Consider the following 20,719-nt stretch of genomic DNA (forward strand, 5'->3'; position numbering starts at 1 on the left):
AGGCCTCCCACATTGCAGGTGGATTCTTTACCATCTGAGCCACCAGGGAAGACTGGGGTTCAATCCCTGGGTCAGGAAGATCCCCTGGAGAAGGAAATGGCAACCCACTTCAGTATTCTTGCCTGGAAAATCCCATGAATAGAGGAGTCTAGCAGGCTACAGCCTATGGGATCTCAAGAGTCAGACACAACTTAGCAACTAAACCACCACCACCACCAAGATGCCCTCATGAGCACTACCTCCTGGCATACCCTTGTATGTCCCCTCCCACAATCAGTTAGTCTTGGGCTGTGTAACCCATGGCATATGGCAGAAATTATAATATTTTACTTTTGATAAGAGATTATACAAAACTTCAGTTTCATCTTGGGTTCTCCTGGGCTGTCTCAGGTCACTTACACCAGGGAAGCCAGGTAGCAAACTGCCTTATGGAGAAGCCCATGGAGAAAGGAAGTGAGGCCTCCTGCCAAGAGCCACGTGAGTAAGCTCGCACTTCTAGCCTGCCTTTAAAGACTAGCTGACAGCTTGATTGCCACCTCATGAGAGAATCAACCAGCATTCTGGACCCTCAGAAGGTGTGTGAGATAATAGACATTTATTGTTTTAAGCTACTAAGTTTTGGTACTTTTAAATAAACTTGTAGATAAATATTTATTTATTGTTTTAAGATCCTAAGTCATTTATTAGAGAGCAGTGGTTAACTAACACATAGCATTAGAAAAAGTGAAAGCAAATATATAAAAACATAGTACACATACACTGAACTCAAGGGATTGCTTTTCCATCTAGGGCAGAGCATGGAATGAGCAGAAGGTTGACAGAGCCAGTATTTTGGTGATTTCAGTTGTGTCCTGGGTAAGAATCAAATTAACTTATGCAAAGTGCATAATAGTTAATCCTCTCTACCATGAAAGCGATTGGAAAATACACCTATATACCAAGCCAAGTATATGGCAAGTTAAGTGTATTTCCTATAAAGTTGTTTAAAGACTTCATTTTGATGCTCACACAGCATAACTCTGCGTAGCATTTCACACATTCTCGGTCCCAGCCACTGTACAGGGACCAGAACAGCCAAATGCAGCCCTGACCTGAGCCCTTTATCCTTTGCTCCCTTCCCTGGAGCTTCCTTGATGCCAAGGTGGGCAATGTCCCCAGAACCCACGCAGTTCTCAGGCATACACAAGCCAGAAGTGTGGGTCAGCTAATGTTCATGGAGCTCCCCTTGACAAACAAGGGCACGAGACTAGATGTTAAATGCTTCTCCCTTCACCTCCTGGTAGAAAGTTCTGAGATGCCACTCATAAGATTCCTTAGTCAGGTACTAAGGAAGCCACACTCAGTGGAGACCAGCTCCATACTGTGTCCTCATGGTAGCTTTCCCTTCTCTTTCCCTTCCTTCCTGGTTCACTCCCAAGGGCTCTCACTCCTGCCCCTTCGGTTACATTCTTAAATTGGTGACACACACAGTAAAGAATCCACCTGCAATGCAGGAGATCTAGGCTTGATCCCTGGGTCAGGAAGATCCCCTGGAGGAGGGCATGGCTACCCAATCCAGTATTCTTGCCTGGAGAAATCCATGGACAGAGGAGCCTTGCAGGCTACAGTCCATGGGGTCACACAGAGTCGGACAGGACCAACACTTTCACTCTTGCCTTTTGTTTCAGCCTCTGCTCTGGGGAAACTCAAGTTGAGACAATGTTGCTCAATGTCCAAAGTACAAGGTACCTTGTGGTAAAGGCTCCACAAACTTCGGCTTTAGGAGTTGTCTCCATGGAAAAACTGTTTCATTTTGTCTTTTCTTTATGGTTAGTGCATTTGTTTCCTTCCTGGTTTTTGTCTTTGATCTTCTGTTTTTATTTTAACATTACTTTTGCATGTATGGCAAATCCTACTTTCAGGAAGCTGCTGCTGCTGCTGCTAAGTCGCTTCAGTCGTGTCCGACTCTGTGCGACCCCAGAGATGGCAGCCCACCAGGCTCCCCCGTCCCTGGGATTCTCCAGGATATAAATAACAGACATGTGATTCGTGTCACTCCTTTAATAAGAAGGATTGAGATCAAAGGAACAGAAGGCCCTGGCTCAGAGAACGAAGAAGCCAGCTAAGGTGTCATTTTGAAGCATCTCTTAGAGGAGAGATTTATAGAGACCGTACTCAAGATGAGCAATAAATTCAAAAGGAAAAGACCTTTAACTCGACTGTCCTGCCCCATATCTTAGATTCTCAGCACTTAGCCAGAACCTGGCACACAATAAATGTTTGTGTTGAATGAACAGTGATGATCCTAGGGATTTCTCTGTAGCTGATTTCGTTTCCTTTGACTGACTGCAGAACTACAAGAGTACATTCAGGTGCTTCCTGAGAGTCTATACTACAGAAACTCCATCAAACCACCCTCAGAGATGGCCTCAGCCACACAGCCTTGTGACAAGGACATTAACAAAACAAGAAACACAGAGAGTATTCCTCTGGGCACTAGAAGGTGGCTTAAAAACAACACCGTTCAGGAGGCAATTTACCAGATGAGATGTCAGAGTATACAGCAGCTCACCAAGATTGAACTTAACATTCTTGCAAAATGACATTAAATGGCAGTCCAGCTGCCTCCAATTACAGATCTTCTGAATTTGAAAGTCAGCCAGAGGATACACTTTCCTTACTTCTCACCACTACAAATGGACGGTCACAGTACATGAGAAATTCCAGTGCTTTAAAAACCACCTATCGTTCCCTTCATACTGAAAATCTTACCATTAACTTGGAGTTCATTAAAATTCATTACAAGCATTCCAACAAGGCCTCACAGAAGCTCGGTTACCAAACTCCCATGGTACAGAAAGGAAAAGATACAGATGGCATCGACACCCTGCCTCTAGCTGGTCAATGCAGTCTAAATGGTGACCACCTGGTACAATTATTTTCTTTGAAGCAAACACATTTTCTCCGGGCCTCGTAATCAAATACTACTTCAGAGCAGGTAGTAGCATTACTTCCTTTGTGACAAACAATGACAACTTGATTAGGAAGATAAACACAGCTCCAGTCAAATGTGTTCATCACCAGAGGCGGCACATCTTGATTCTAAATCTCTGTTAGCCTGTAGTTTCCAGTATTCTCAGCAAAGTTCTCTAAAATTGAACATTTTGTTTGCCCACTGCAAAACTTGGATCAATGTATTCTCAGAGTGCATATGAGGCCTTTTATTAAAGATAAGATGAAGTTGGAAAATGTGATTTAAAAACAAAATAACTTCCCATCATATTGTGTTTATAAAATTTAGTCTGAATTATCACTTTTTTAAGGGGTAGGGGTGAGACCTCATAAGAAAACAGGTGATGCTGATAAGTATATTAATATAAGCTAATTAAGTTATGACCAACCTAGACAGCATATTAAAAAGCAGAGACATTACTTTGTCAACAAAGGTCCATCTAGTCAAAGCTATGGTTTTTCCTGTAGTCATGTATGGATATGAGAGTTGGACTATAAATAAAGCAGAGCGCCAAAGAATGGATGCTTTTGAACTGTGGTGCTAGAGAAGACTCCTGAGAGTCCTTTGGACTGCAAGGAGATCCAACCAATCCATCCTAATGGAAATCAGTCCTGAATATTCATTGGAAGGACTGATGCTGAAGCTGAAACTCCAATACTTTGGCCACCTTATGAGAAGAACTGACTCATTTGAAAAGATCCTGATGCTGGGAAAGATTGAAGGCAGGAGGAGAAGGGGACGACAGAGGATGAGATAGTTGGATGGCATCACCGACTTGACAGACATGAGTTTGAGCAAGCTCTGGGAGCTGGTGATAGGCAGGGGAGCCTGGCATGCTATAGTCCATGGGGTAGCAAAGAGTTGGACACAACTGAACGACTGAACTGAATTAATATAAATTAAAATTAGTTGGAGAGTGACACAGAATGTGGAAGGTGATGTTACAGCAAAGGTTAAGAATAGGTCTGTATAGATGGCCAATGCTGCTGCTGCTAAGTCACTTCAGTCATGTCCGACTCCGTGCAACCCCACAGATGAGAGCCCACCAGGCTCCTCCAGCCATGGGATTTTCTAGGCAAGAGTACTGGAGTGGGGTGCCATTGCCTTCTCTGATTGATGGCCAATAGGCACATGAAAAGATGCTCAAACCCACTAATAATTAGAGAAATACTAATCAAAACTACAGTGAGGTACTATCTCATACCAGTCAGAATGACCATTATTAAAAAGTCTACAAATAATAAATGCTGGAGAGGATGTGAAGAAAACTCATACATTATTGGTAGGAATGTAAATTGGTACAGCCACTATTGAGAACAGTATGGAGGTTCTTTAAAAAACTTAAAATAGAGTTACAATATGATCCAGCAATCCCATTGCTGGACATATATCTGGAGAAAACTCCAATTTGAAAAGAAACATGTACCCCAATGGTCATAGCAGCAATCTTTACAATAGCCAAGACATGGAAGCAACTTCAGTGTCCATCAACAGATGAATGGATAAAGAAGATGTGGTATACATATACAATGGAATATTATTCAGCTACAAAAAGAATGAAATAATGCCATTTGCAGCAACATGAATGGACCTAGAGATTATCATACTAACTGAAGTAAGCCAGACAAAGACAAATATCACGTGATACTGCTTATCTATGAGTTAAAAAAAAAAAAAGTATAAATGAACTCATTTGTAAAACAGAAAGAGACTCACAAATGTAGAAAACAAATTTATGGTTACCAAAGGGGAAAGGGGAGGGAAGGATAAATTAGGAGTTTGAGATTAACATATATATACTACTATACATAAAATAAAAAAGCCTTACTGTATAGAATGGGGCACTATATGCAATATCTTATAATAAACTACAATAGAAAAGATTATCAATATTATAAACTATAAAAGAACTACTTTGCTGTACACCAGAAACCACAACATTGTAAATCAACTGTACGTCAATTTAAAAACATGTATTTTCAAAAGAATAGGTCTGTATAAGGTGCTGATACATAACCACAGTTACTGAGCAAAGAAAAAAAAAGCATCACTCAAAATAAACCTGCCTTTAAAACATGCAACCGACGTTATAGTTCAAGACGAACAGTTGAAGAGATTTATAGGTTCTCTTACCATTTTCTGATTTATTTAAGAACTCTCTCAATCCCAATTCCTTCCTCCTCTACCTGACCACTATCCCCTGAGCACACACCGTAGCACCAAGTGCACCGCACTGTAGTTATCTGTTCCTACCACTGTATCTCTGGCCTCCCGCCACCACACAAACGTGCACACACACCTGGAGTGAAGGGCCATGTGGTCATCTGGGCATTCCCAGTGGCAGGCACGGTGCCTGGTTCCTGGGCACTTAGTCAGTGTTTACAGAGTAAAGAAATAAATGAACCAGTGAATGTTAAATGAACTGGAGACAAAAATTACACATTGTTAAAGCTGGGAGAGCCATAAGGAAATATCCTTTTTTTTTTTTTTTTTAATTTTACGGTAAATGAAACCAAGCAGAGAGAGGTGCAATGTCTTGCCACAAAGATGGAAACCAATCCCAGCGCTGGTGAATCATGCATTTGGATCCTTTACAACAGCCATGGCAGATAGTCCCCTAGTTTATAGATGGCAAAGTCACTCTGTTTAGTTGCTATTCCTTCGCCCTTTATCTTTTGGCCTTTAAAATCCATGCTATGATGGGAAAATATAAGAATTATATGAAATTCAAATCATCTTGGTTAAAAAGACTGGTATTATTGGCTATAAAAAAGTTCAGTTTATAAATAGATTTTAACTAGCTATTTTCATTCTCTGCTCCCACTGCTGTATGACTAACAATTGGCTGCCTTACAGAAGTCTTCATCATGTTTTTGTTAGTCATACTACCATTCTCATCTTTTCAAGTAAGAAAGAGACCTCCAAATTCAGGGATTCTACATGGTGACAAGAACTGAAACAGGAATAAAAGAGAGGGGCCATGCTGAAAATGTTCAAAGGTTATGGGGATGGTAACTGTGGCAAATCCATTCAGTAGGATATTATGCAGTCTTTATCAATTACTTTTATGAGTAGCTTGTTAGAGCACTGAAAAATGCAATTATATTTCATTGTCAACTGAATAAAAGGTATCAAATGGGGCACAAATTATTAAAACGCAGCAAGGAAAAATGACTAGAAATAAATATACTAAAAGATGGTCATTATGTTTTGGTGGTAGAATTAGAGCTAATCTTTTCCTTTTCTATTTTTTTGTAGTTTAAAAATGTTCTAAAACATATTTATATTACTCTCAAAATGGAAAAAGTGAACATATATAACTTTTTAAAGAAATTTAGAAGTTTGTATCAGAGGTTACACAACCAATATGAAATTTTCCTTTACAACATTTTTCTTAAGTTTCCCTGTTTTTCTCTTCCTTCCAAATCCTGACAAAGCCTCTGGTGAGAACGTCTTCTGGGCTTGGAAATAAGATTCTGATTGAAGACATAAATTAAGGAAACCTAAAGCCACCTTTTCCCTTAGGACGTGTTTGAGAAACATACTGAGAAATTGACTGTATTTATTAGACTGAAGAACTTCCTGCAAAGGCCTTTTACTGCATTTTTTATGTTCTTGGAAAACTTGGAGGGCCCGAAATATTTCACAATCTCTTTCCTGGATCTGGTTTCTCAATGTGTGTTCAATTTTTTCTCCATGACGGTAAATGGCTTTCCTTTTGAGATCACTGATTACTCTGACACTAATGGCTCAATTAAATCAGAGATATAACTTTTAGGTACCATCTATATTAAGAAGAAGAAAATAAGCTTGATAGGAGGGACCCCTCCAGCTACTTCCCAAATTTCTTACAGCACATTCGCCACGCTTTTAAAAAGCTATTTCTTCAAAAAGTACATTACAGTACTTGGTGTGTCTTCACGGCAGGTAGCTTTGCTGGGGCACAGCTCTCAGGAACTCCTACTGGAGGACTGCATCAGGCAATCACCAAGCAAAGGACAGCTTCATGCTGTTCCTCCTTCCTTACTTCCTCTGGGAAAGTTGTATGTGACTGCCTGACACTTGTCAATGGATCTGTGGGCCCCCAGCCTGAACTGATGCCCAGATGAACACAATGAACAGCTGACTGAGTTCTTTCCCTACCTTATCTGCACTGTCTGGCCCATTTTTTACCTGTAAGTGCTCTTTCTACATGGTAGACAGATGTGCTCCTTGGAAAGCTGTCAAGGTTTCTAGTGGACTGTAGGAACAAATAAAACCTTCGCCAGTCTTAGGTTTAACTCTGAGAAAGAGGTCAAAGCATCAACTTAGGCAAATGTTTCCAGACCCAAAACAAGATTCCACTGCTGGACAGTCCACCCACTTATAGGCAGACTCAGCTCTTCCCAGAGGGAAAAGGAGGTGCTTTCTACTTCTGTTTCCCATGTCTTGCGGTTCTTGAGTGTGCAAAGAGTATCATTCTCCAATAAATGGACCTATTCTCACAACTCCCTCAAACACAAGGCATTATAAGTGACACTACTTTATCCTTAACAAGGGAATGTGTAGATTATTAATTCATGCCCAAATTTTAGAAAAAAATTATAAAAAATTTGAGGTTACTTAGAGAGACATGAGGAGAAGGCATTGGCAACCCACTCCAGTACTCTTGCATGGAAAATCCCATGGGCGGAGGAGCCTGGTAGGCTGCAGTCCATGGGGTTGCTAGGAGTCGGACACGACTGAGCGACTTCACTTTCACTTTTCACTTGCATGCATTGGAGAAGGAAAAGGCAACCCACTCCAGTGTTCTTGCCTGGAGAATCCCAGGGATGGGGGAGCCTGATGGGCTACCGTCTATGGGGTTGCACAGAGTCGGACATGACTGAAGCGACTAAGCAGCAGCAGAGAGACATGACCTGGATAATCAGGGTGGTGTGATCTCTCACCTAGAGCCAAACAGCGTGCCACACTTGGAGAGCCACACTTGGAGTGTGAAGTCAAGTGGGCCTTAGGAAGCATCACTATGAACAAAGTGGAGGTGATAGAACTTCAACTGAACTATTTCAAATCCTAAAAGATGATGCTGTGAAACTGCTGCACTCAATATGCTAGCAAATTTGGAAAACGCAGCAGTGGCCACAGGACTGCAAAAGGTCAGTTTTCATTCTAGTCCCAAAGAATATTCAAACTACCACACAATTGTACTCATCTCACTTGCTAGCAAGGTCATGCTTGAAATTCTCCAAAATAAGCGTCATCAGTATGTGAACTGAGAACTTCCAGATGTACAAGCTGGATTTAGAAAGGCAGAGGAACCAGAGATCAAATTGACAACACCTGCTGGATCACAGAAAAAGCAAGGGGATTCTAGCAAAACATCTACTTATGCTTCACTGACTACACTAAAGCTTTTGATTATGTGGATCAAAACAAACTGTGGAAAATTCTTAAAGAGATGGGAATACCAGATCACCTGACCTGCCTCCTGAGAAATCTGTATGCAGATCAAGAAACAACAGTTAGAACCAGACATGGAATGATGGACTAGTTCAAAATTGGGGAAGGAGTATGTCAAAGCTGTATACTGTCACTCTGCTTATCTAACTTACATGAAGAGTACATTATGCAAAATGCCGGGCTGAATGAAGCACAAGCTGGAATCAAGGTTGCTGGGAGAATTTATCAATAACCTCAGACATGCAGAGGATCCCACCCTAATGGCAGAAAGTAAAGAGGAACAAAAAAGCCTCTTGATGATGGTGAAAGAGGAGAGTAAAAAAGCTGGCTTTAAACTCAACATTCACAAAACAAAGATCATGGCATCTGGTCCCATCACTTCATGGCAAATAGATGGGGAAAAAATGGAAACAGTGACAGACTTTCTTTTCTTGGGCTCCAAAATCACTGCAGATGGTGATTGCAGCAATGAAATTAAAAGATGCTTGCTCCTTGGAAGAAAAGCTATGACAAACCTAGACAGCATATTAGAAAGCAGAGATATTTCTTTGTTGACAAAGGCCCTTCTAATCAAAGCTATGATTTTTTCAGTAGTCATGTACAGATGTGAGAGTTCGACCATTAAGAAAGTTGAGAATCAAAGAATTGATGCTCTTGAACTGTGGTGTTGGAGAAGACTCTTGATAGTCCCTTGGAGATCAAACCAGTCAATCCTAAAGGAAATCAACCCTGAATATTCATTGGAAGGACTGATGCTGAAACTGAAGCTCCAATACTTTGGTCACCTGATGTGAAGAGTCAACTCATTGGGAAAGACGCTGATGCTGGGGAAGATTGAGGGCAGGAGGAGCAGGGGGTGACAGAGGATGAGATGGTTGGATGGCTTCATTGATTCAGCGGACATGAGATTGAGCAAACTCTGGGAGATAATGAAGGACAGAGAAGCCTGGCATGCCACAGTCCATGGGTCACAAAGAGTCAGACATGACTGAACAACAAAGAGAGACATGAATAACATACAAGCATAAAAGTAAATAATGAGAGAAAAAAATTCCCTCTCGGGCTATTTCAACCCTTCAACTTTTGCCCACTCTGTGAGTGCTAAATCGCTTCAGTCGTGTCTGACTCTCTGCAACCCTACAGACTGTATACCACCAGGCTTCTCTGTCCATGGGATTCTCCAGGAAAGAATACTGGAGTGGGTTGCCATGCCCTCCTCCAGGGGATCTTCCTGACCCAGGGATCGAACCCACATCTCATACGTCTCCTGCGTTGGCAAGTAGGTTCTTTACCACTATTGCCCACTATGATAAACACTAAATACTTAGGTTAATGATGCTCTCTGAGACACTGTGGAATGCTATTTTGATCCCTTCAAATCATGCAGCTCTTTTCCTTGGAAATTTCTCTCTGCTAAATCCAATCTATTGAAATGTGTATGAACTTGTACCTCCCTTCAAATAAAAACATTAACAGATCAAAAGCTAACCATATCTTCTCATGCTAGATTTTGCTTAGTATTAATAAGTGCCAATAAAAAAAAATCTAAGCAGTCTTATCAAAAAATCTACAAACAATAAATGCTGAAGAGGTGGCAGAGGAAAGGGAGCCCTCTTACACTGTTGGTGGGAATGCAAACTAGTACAGCCACTATGGAGAACAGTGTGGAGATTCCTTAAAAAACTGGAAATAGAACTGCCATACAACCCAGCAATCCCACTGCTGGGCATACACACCAAGGAAATCAGAATTGAAAGAGACACATGTACCCCAATGTTCATCTCAGGACTGTTTACAATAGCCAGGACATGGAAGCAACCTAGATGTCCATCAGCAGATGAATGGATGAGAAAGTTGTAGTACATATACACAATGGAATATTACTCAGCTATTAAAAAGAACACATTTTAATCAGTTCTAATGAGGTGGATGAAACTGGAGCCTATTATACAGAGTGAAGTAAGTCAGAAAGAAAAACACCAATACAGTATATTAATGCATATATATGGAATTTAGAAAGATGGTAACAATGACCGTATATATGAGACAGCAAAAGAGACAAAAATGTAAAGAACAGACTTTTGGACTCTGTGAGAGAAGGCGAGGGTGGGATGATATGAGAGAATAGCACTGAAACATGTATATTATCATATGTGAAACAGATCGCAAGTCCAGGTTCGATGCATGAGACAGGGTGCTCAGAGCTGGTGCACTGGGATTACCCTGAGGGATGGGATGGGGAGGGAGGTGGGAGGGGGGTTCAGGATGGGGAACACATGTACACCTGTGGCTGATTCATGTCAATGTATGGCAAAACCAATACAATACTGTCAAGTAATTAGCCTCCAATTAAAATAAATAAATAAATATTTTAAAAATCTAAGCAGTCTTAACAAGAATCCATGAATGATGGCTCAGAACCTTTCCTCCCAAAATCTGGTTTTGCCTCACTCATACAGTCTCACTCCCTATCTTACCAAAAAAAGCATGCCTGAGCAAATTCATGTGCACATGCCAAAAAAGCTAAGTGACAGTTGTCTTCTAGTCAGTTTTTAAACAAATTACATAGGATATCTATGAAGAGAGGAGAAAGGCAAATGAGCAAGCAGAAGATTCATGAAGCAGCTACCTGCAACCTTCCAGAAACCATGGCTACCTGAGTTTTTGATGTCAAGAGACCAGAATCACAGTTTTAGAAACGGAAGACATCTATGAGATCCTGTTCACACCTTCCATTTCTAGGGAAACAGGCTTTAGGGGGGTTTGGTGACTTAATCAAGGTCACATACCTGGTTGGCAGCAGAGCTAGGAACAGAATCTGGGTCTTCTGGCTCCAAGAACTCTTTCAATTATACCACAAAAATCTTTATTCCTATAACAGTCTGACTTAAAAATAAACTAACCGGATGAAAATCTAAAGTGGTTTGCTGCTGCTGCTGCTAAGTCGTTTCAGTTGTGTCCGACTCTTAGCGACCCCATGGACTGCAGCCTTCCAGGCTCCTCCATCCATGGGATTTTCCAGGCAAGAGTACTGAAGTGGGGTGCCATTGCCTTCTCCGCTAAAGTGGTTTATATTCATACAATTCCTATTTTTATATACAGAATATAATTAACATTATTGAACCTTTTCTCTGTGAATGAAGGTCACTGTTAAGCAGATCAATGATGTCAGCTCTAGAATGCAGGGTCTGTGAATGCTGATTTGAATTAGAGTGTAGTGCCATATGATGACTACTTTTTATGGATTTACTCTTTGCTCTTATTCCTTGCTGCTCTGAGGCTCTGCTCTAAGCATCATCCCCTTCCCTACCTTCTAAATCTAAATTCATGTTTTGAAAGTCTGTTCCCTAGAGTAATATGAAATGTAGACAAATGTTTATATTCATTGCAGCATTATTCATAATACCAAAACCAAAAAAACCCCATAATCGTCCAACATAAGAAATGCTTAGTGAGTAGCAATTTCAAAGAACAGAATATTATGCAGCCATTAAAATTACCTTCCCATGAAGAGGTTTTAATAAAATGAACAGCCACTTTCATTGCTCCTTTTCTCCACATCCCCTCAGCTTAACTTTAACAGATTATGGATATTATAGAGTGTACATATTCCAAATGGTCAGGAATTTTTTGCTAGAAGCCATAAATCTATGTTTTAACATAAACATAAAACATAAATCTATGTTTTAGCTAGATTTCATCATGTAAGGTCTCTGTTTTCTACATCTCAGTTCCTCTCTGCCCTTTCTATGCTTGTCCCTCTTTCTTACAACTGTCAAGCATACCGCTATGCATCCCACAAATGCCAACGGAGTGAATGACAACCTGCACGAATATGGTGACAGCCCAGCTTGATTAGTAGTTAGGAGACTGGAATTCTAGCTCTATAACTAATTGTGTTACTTTAGACAAGTCCCAGTTTTCTCATTATAGAATGGTAATGGGCAATCCTAAAATTTATATGGATGCATAAGACCCAGAATTACCAAAGCAATCCTTAAGCTTTAAAGGGAGAAGCAGGAGGCATAACCCTCCCAGACTTCAGATAATACTACAAAGCTACAGTAATCAAAACTGCATGATGCTGGCACAAAAACAGACACATGGATCAATGTAACAGAAGAGAAAGCCTAAATATCAACCCACACACTTATGGACAATTAATCTTTGACAAATAAGGCAAGAATATACAATGCAGAAAGGACAGTCTGTTCAAGTGGTGTTGGGAGGGTGGGACAGTCACATGTAAATCAATGAGGTTAGAATACATCCTTTCACCATACACAAAAATAAATTTAAAATGGCTTAATGAAATATAAGACATGACAGCGTAAAACTCTTTGAGGAGAACACAGGCAAAACATTCTCTGACATAAATTGTACCAATGTTTTCTTAGGTCAGTGTTTCAAGGCAATAGAAATAAAAGCAAAAATAAACAAATGGAACCTAATCAAGCTTATAAACTTTTTGCACAGTAAAGGAAACTATAAACAAAACAAAAAGACAACCTATGGACTGGGAGAAAATATTTGCAAATGATGTGACCAGTAATTTTAATTTCTAAAATAGATAAACAGTTCACATAATTCAATAACAAAAAAACCTAAGCAACTAAATTGAAAACTGAGCAGAAGACCTAAATAGACATTTCTCCAAAGAAGACATAAAGATAGTCAATAGACAGGTGAAAAGATGCTAATGCTGGAGAGGATGTGGCAAAAAGGGGATCCTTTTATACTGCTGGTGGGAATGTAGATTGGCACAGCCACCGTGGCAAAGTGTGGAGGTGCCTCAAAAAAACAAAAAAACAGAGATGCCATATGATCCAGCAATCCCACTCCTGGGCAGATATTACCCAAACAAAACTATAATTTGAAAATACAGATGCACCTCAATATTCATAGCAGCACCATTTACAATGGCCAAGACATGGAAACAACCTAAATGTCCACAGTCAGATGAATGGATAAAGATGTGGTATACATATATACACACACACACATACAATGGAATGTTATTTAGCCATAAAAAAACAAAACAATGCCATTTTAGCAACATTAATGGACCTAGAGATTATCATACTAAATGAAGTAAGTCAGAAAAAGACAAATAGCATATGATATCACATATGTGTGGAATCTAAAATATGACACAAATTAACCTATTTATGAAACAGAAACAGACTTACAGACTTGGAGAACAGACTTGTGGTTGCCAAGGGGGAGGGAGAAGGGGTTGAATGAACTGAGAGTTTGGAAATAGTTGATGCAAACTAGTATATATAGAGATAGATAAATAAGGCCCTACTATGTAGCACTGGGTACTATAATCAATTTCCTGTGATAAACCATAATGGAAATGAATATGAAAAAGAATATATATATACATATAACATAATCACTTTGCTGTACAGCAGAAATTAATACAGTATTTAAATCATCTATACTTCAAATAAAATTTAAAAAATGGTTACGGGGACAGGAAGCAGATGGACTGTCTGAGTTCTATAATCTCTGAGAATCTTGAAACTTTAAAAATTATTCTGACAGGGCGGGTTACATAGCCTTACGTTACTCCAAGAGGGTGAGAGAGGAGATGACTGAGCATTCCAAAGAGAAGAATGTTAAAAACAAGACAGATACAGAGGCTAAATAACTAAAAGCCCAACAGGCGGAAGACAGTCACCATGTCTTTCACACAATCGATAAAGCAAAGAAGAATCAGAGAGAGTAGTGAGGTCCTGGGCAAGCCTAGACATGTGGATCTACCCTGTGAGTATAAACAGGTTAGAGGTTTGAAGGAAAATGTGGACAGCTTCATCACCACAAAAGGTGCGTCGGTGGTTAGGCATGTGCAGAAAAAGATTTTTTAAGGTTTGCTCTTCTGTTTGTTATTTAAGCTTGAAATCAAATGTTAAGAATGTCAGCACTGACACTGTTTAGATCATGTGAAAGAAAATATGATGCATAATAACTATTCCTTTGTAGAAATAAAAACAGAAGATGCTGGCATTAAAAAGGGGATTAATACTACTAGTGTTTGACCATTAGAAACCTATTTTCCTATACTTCTTAATCCATTTTGTGGGAGGGTGGGATGCAGAGGTGGTATGATAATTTTAATCAAGATATTTCTCCTGAATAAGTTTAGTTTTATTAAAGATTTTAATAATTCCAAGTAATATGGCACTGGTTTCATTACAATTAGGTTTTAGCTGACAGACCATGTAATAGATAAAATGGTATTACAAGGGAGGTCAATCCAGGCCTTCACTAATAAGTTCCTTCATTAAAAAGCTCTTTTGGATAATATGAACTTACAGAAGGCAGTAAACCAAAGTGTCCAGTGTGGTGTTACGGGCTAGGATTCATCTGAGGAGCTAAAGGAAAAGAAAGTCAAGTTCAACTTGAAACTTCAGGGGCAAAAATGATACCTCTTCAGAAAAGAAAATTTCTGAAATTAAAAAATAATACTTGAAGCAACTAACAGTTCTTGGATTACTGGATGTAAAAGTTTTCAGCTCACATCTAAAATTGAAGTGACACTTTAAAAGATTATATCAGTAGAAGCATATTGCTGATAAAAGGCCAGAAAAATTCCATTTAAAAAAAGAGTTAAAAAAAATTTTAACGGAATTTGATATTTAAGAGCCATTTTTAGAAATCTCTTGATTAAAGTCTTTGATACTAAAACTTCAGAGATGAAATTTACCGCTAATCCATGTTATATAATTTTGAATCCAGTCTATCCTTCTTCTTCTATCAAAGAAAAGGACCTAAATGTAACCAAAATCTAAAAAAAAAATTTCTTTAGGAAGAAAGCATTGTATGTGTGCATGCATGTGTGTGTGTATGTATTAAAGACCAACATACCTGCTTCATCATAGGATACAGTCAATTTTTCTAGCATTTCTCGGTCAATTGATAGAATCTGCTGTTCAAGGATGGTCTGGTAAGACAATACACTATTTTCTTTGTCTTTCTCGTAGTCTTGAAGATGCTGCTTAAGGGCCTCTGGGAGTCGAGATTTTACATATTCAGCTGCTGTCTGCAGATGAAACAAACAGAGAACCCCATTAGTATTTCTCAACTTAGGTTTTTCACTTCCCCTTAGGTGCTGTAGTGAGAACTCAAGAGTACTGTGGAACCAGCTCTTTACACAAACATGTCCTTGTCACTGCTGTTGTCATTTTTAGACTCCACTGTACCAAGTTAAGATGCCAAATACACAAAATCACAGACTTTTAAGAGTTTTCCATCAGGTTTAAAGGTATAAAAGATGTGGACTGGCATTTAAGGAGTGAGAGCTCAGAGTTTCAACTATTCCACTGAACCTGGAAGGCCCAGTGATAGTAATTGATAATCTGACTCACCCTTGTCTAGAATTCAGAAGCTAGTAACTCATCAGAGCAGGAAGCCCTACCATGCTGCGGCATCCACATCTCTGCTTTGCTTTCTTGTTCTCTGCTCATTAATGCTTAGGCAGGAACTCTTGTGAAGCAAATAAAAAGGAAAGCCCTCCGCTAGGGTTAATAATGGAATAATAGGAGAAACAGAAAATGAAGAGATCTAAAACAATGATGCCTCCGTTTGAACAAAGAACTATTTACCACTAAAATACCTTGGCCTTTATATATATATATATATATATATATATATATATATGCGTATATAAAATATATTTTCTATTATATATAAATAATATATATATATATTATTTTGAACTTTTTTTCCTGCTTCTGGACTATCTTCATAATAAACTCTCAACTAGTGACACCCAAAATTATACACAATGACTTTCAACCAAGTAAGCGAGCTTCCCTTAAAAGGTAGGAAGGAAGACATCTGAAAAAGACCTTCCCAAAGATTCTGATACATTCTTCTGCTGGACTGAGGCCATAGCACACTTTTCTCCCTTCCAGCTGAGAATCACAGTTAAAGTCAAGTACAACTTCAAGGGAGAAATTAAGTAATAGAGCAGCATGTATGACTCAGAAGAACTGAGTTCTTAAATTCTTAAAACACATCTCTTGAGAATGCCAAGAGTTTTGGCATCTTCTTACAGTGCAGTCCTACATCATACATAAAGGGTCTAAAGTTGATAAAATAAATGAAGGCATATATCAATAACCTCAGATATGCAGATGACACCACCCTTATGGCAGAAAGTGAAGGGGAACTCAAAAGCCTCTTGATGAAGGTGAGAGTGGAGAGTGAAAAAGTTGGCTTAAAGCTCAACATTCAGAAAACGAAGATTATGGCATCTGGTCCCATCACTTCATGGGAAATAGATGGGAAAACAGTGGAAACAGTGTCAGACTTTATTTTTGGGGGCTCCAAAATCACTACAGATGGTGACTGCAGCCATGAAATTAAAAGACGCTTACTCCTTGGAAGGAAAGTTATGACCAATCTAGATAGCATATTCAAAAGCAGAGACATTACTTTGCCAACAAAGGTTCGTCTAGTCAAGGCTATGGTTTTTCCTGTGGTCATGTATGGATGTGAGAGTTGGACTGTGAAGAAGGCTGAGCGCCGAAGAATTGATGCTTTTGAACTGTGGTGTTGGAGAAGACTCTTGAGAGTCCCTTGGACTGCAAGGAGATCAGCCCTGGGATTTCTTTGGAAGGAATGATGCTAAAGCTGAAACTCCAGTACTTTGGCCACCTTATGCGAAGAGTTGACTCATTGGCAAAGACTCTGATGCTGGGAGGGATTGGGGGCAAGAGGAGAAGGGGACGACAGAGGATGAGATGGCTGGATGGCATCACTGACTCGATGGATGTGAGGCTGAGTGAACTCTGGGAGTTGGTGATGGACAGGGAGGCCTGGTGTGCTGCAATTCATGGGGTCGCAAAGAGTCGGACATGACTGAGCGACTGATCTGATCTGATATATTATTTACAATTATATTCACAATTACTAGAAAACTAAAATAAGAGAAATTGTTAAACAATATTGCCTCTGGGGTATGGGCCCAGAATAAGGTGAAGACACATTTACATATTTTTTTTTAATTCCCATAATTAAAAACATTATCTTCAAAATATGTTTTTTGGAGGGTAACTTTTATAGTTTTCCTTCTAAAGGTTAGTACAATTTAGGATGAAAAAAAGTTGCCAGAAGAACGACAACTGACTCTCAGGAAAAACCCACTGGGAAGTGGTGGGAAAAGCTATATTTCAGGCTTCAGAGCAGCCAAATATAGCACACAACACTTCGTTTCCAAATTTATATTTAGATCCTCTAAATCGGTTGCTGATGAAATTGCAACTTTAAAATATCACCAAACACCGCTCATTTTCTCTGCCAGCCAGCTAGCTAGTGCAGAACAAATACAATTATTCCAAAAAATGTAAAAGGACTCAGCACATTAGTACAACATACTAAATTCTAGAGTTTAATAACAATTTTCTCCTGACAATTGAAAATGAAGAAACATACTGCAGAATAACTATTTCAAAATTCATACTACCTTACTATTCAGTGTAACATGTGTCTTTGATTTTTTTCCCTTGGAAATATCTATGAAGTACAGGAAATAATTCCATAACGCACACTGAAAAAGTATTGGTGTACTCAGTTTTACTGAAAGCAAACCACACATTTTCTTCCCACTGTGTCCACTGATATACTCTTCTAATTAAAAACGTGCTGTAGGTCTTGGAACAGAGCCAATATTTTTTACTAAAGTGGAGTTACATTTTGGCATTTCATTTCTAAAGCAGTATCATTTCATGGACAGTCAGCCCTCTGTATCTGCTGCTGCTGCTGCTAAGTCGCTTCAGTCATGTCCGACTCTGTGCGACCCCATAGACGGCAGCCCACCAGGCTCCCCCATCCCTGGGATTCTCCAGGCAAGAACACTGGAGTGGGTTGCCATTTCCTTCTCCAATGCATGAAAGTGAAAAGTGAAAGTGAAGTCGCTCAGTCGTGTCCGACTCTTATCGACCTCATGGACTGCAGCCTACCAGGCTCCTCCGTTCATGGGATTTTCCAGGCAAGAGTACTAGAGTGGGATGCCATTGCCTTCTCCGGTCCTCTGTAGCTACAGGTTCCAAATCTGTGGATTCAATCAGCTGCAGGTGGAAAACATATGGAAAGAAACCTGCCCCACCAGTCTGGGTGAGTGCCCTCAGCCAGCACCAGGGCCCCTCCAACGTAGCCCACAAACTTGCCAGCCTGACTAGGCACCCTTGGTGCGCACCGGCATAGCCCCACAGTGGGTCTCACCCTAGGAGTCATACCAGAACATTTGCAACAGTGGCAACCAGGACTTACGGCCAGGCCCAGCACCAGCATACCCACAGCAAGAGGACCGTTGTCTTACACCATATACAATAATGAACTCAAAATGGATTACAGACTTTAAGGCCTGAGACCATAAAACCCCTAGGAGAAAACACAGTCAGTATGGTCTCTGACACTGATCTTAGCAGTATTTTTTTAGCCCTGTCTCCTCAGGCCAGGGAAACAAAAGCACAAATAAAACTACATCAAACTAAAAAGCTTTTGCACAGCAAAGGAAACCATCAACAAAACAAAAAGACAACCTACTGAACAGGAGAAGATATTTGTAAATGGTGGATCTGATAAGGGGTTATTATCCAAATTATATAAAGAAGTCATACAATTCAATTTTTTAAAAATCCATTTAAAAAATGGGCAGAGAACCTGAATGGACATTTCTCCAAAGAAGACATACAGATGGCTGGCTAACAGACACATGAAAAGATGCTCAGTCACTAATCATCAGGAAAAATCACAATGAGCTACCACCTCACACCTGTCAGAATGGCTGTCATCAAAAAAGACAACAAATAACAACTGTTGGTGAGAATATGGAGAAAAGGGAACCCTTGAGCACTACTGAAGCGTAAGTTGGTGTACCCACTGTGGAAAACAACATGAAGGGTCCTTTAAAATAAAAACAGAACCACTAGGCTTCCTGGTGGTCCAGTGGTTAAGAGTCCACCTTGCAATGCAGGGGACATGGGTTCCATACCTGGTCCATGAAGATCCCACATGCCACAGGGCAATTAAGTCTGTGCGCTGCACCTACTGAAGCCTGAATGCCTAGAGCCCATGCTCCACAACCAGTGAAGTCACCGCAGCGAGAAGCCTGTGCACCACAACTAGAGAGTCGCCCCCTTGTGCTGCAATTGGAGAAAAGCTTGTACACATCAATGAGCACCCAGCGCAGCCAAAGACAAAACAGTACATTAATTAAAAAATACTATTAAAAAGCTATCAAACAATCTAGAAATGCCACTTCTGAGTATTTAACCAAGAGGAGAAAAAACCCACTAACTCAAAAACAGCCCTATGTTCAGTGCAGTACTGTTTACTATAGCCAAGATATGGAAGCAACCTAAATGTCTGTTGGATCACGGACAAATTCCACACAACCATAGGGACAGTTCCAGCAGCCTATCTTGTGTATTTGCGTGTGTGTTAGTCACCCGGCTGTGTCCGACTCTTTGCAACCCCATCCACTGTAGCCTGCCAAGCTCCTCTGTCCATGGGATCAAACCTAGATCATCTGCATTGCAGGCAGATCTACCATCTGAGCCACCAGGGAAGCATAGCCAAGATATGGAAGTAAACCAGAAGTTCACTGATAGAAGAATGGATAAAAGAAGATGTGGTAAAAAATAAAATTTTGCCAATTGCAGCAAAATGGTATTATGCTAAGTGAGATAAATTAGGCAGAGAAAGACGAATACTATGTGATCTCATTTACATGTGAATCTAAAAAACAAATGAACAAACCAAAGAAGAGAAAAACAAACTCATGGATATAGAGAGGTGGAAGAGACAGAGTGGGAGGTTAGGTGAAATAGGTAAAGGGGATTAAGAGGTGCAAACTTCAAGTTATAAAATAAATAAATCACGGAGATGTACTATACAGCATAAGGAATATATAGGCATTCCTTGTTTTATTGTGCTATCATTTATTGACTTTTTTTTTTTTTAACAAACTGAAGGTTTGTGGCAGTCCTACATTGTAAGATAGTGGTCAGCAATTTTTAGCAATACAGTATTTTTAAATTACTTTACCAACAAAGGTCCATTTCGTCAAAGCCATGGTTTTTCCAGTAGTCATGTATCGATGTGAGAGTTGGACCATAAATAAGGCTGAGCACTGAAGAATTGATGCTTTTGAACTGTGGTGTTGGAGAAGACTCTTGAGAGTTTGTTGGACTGTGAGAAGATCAAACCAGTCAATCCTGAAGGAAATCAATACTGAATATTCATTTGAAGGACTGATGCTGAAGCTGAAGCTCC

At 39.8% G+C, this 20,719-nt stretch overlaps 1 protein-coding gene across 4 annotated transcripts in view; it reads right to left on the reverse strand.

Annotated features, from left to right (window-relative positions):
- PPM1L (protein phosphatase, Mg2+/Mn2+ dependent 1L) overlaps positions 1–20,719 on the reverse strand; it is a 327,343-nt gene that overhangs the window by 80,704 nt on the left and 225,920 nt on the right. For all 4 annotated transcript variants that reach the window (XM_061417113.1, XM_061417121.1, XM_061417130.1 and 1 more), the window contains one exon: positions 15,305–15,479. In XM_061417113.1, the coding sequence (XP_061273097.1) occupies positions 15,305–15,479 (175 nt within the window). The remainder of the gene's footprint in view (positions 1–15,304; positions 15,480–20,719) is intronic.

Source organism: Bos javanicus, chromosome 1 (assembly GCF_032452875.1).
Source record: "Bos javanicus breed banteng chromosome 1, ARS-OSU_banteng_1.0, whole genome shotgun sequence".
Lineage (NCBI taxonomy): Eukaryota > Metazoa > Chordata > Mammalia > Artiodactyla > Bovidae > Bos > Bos javanicus.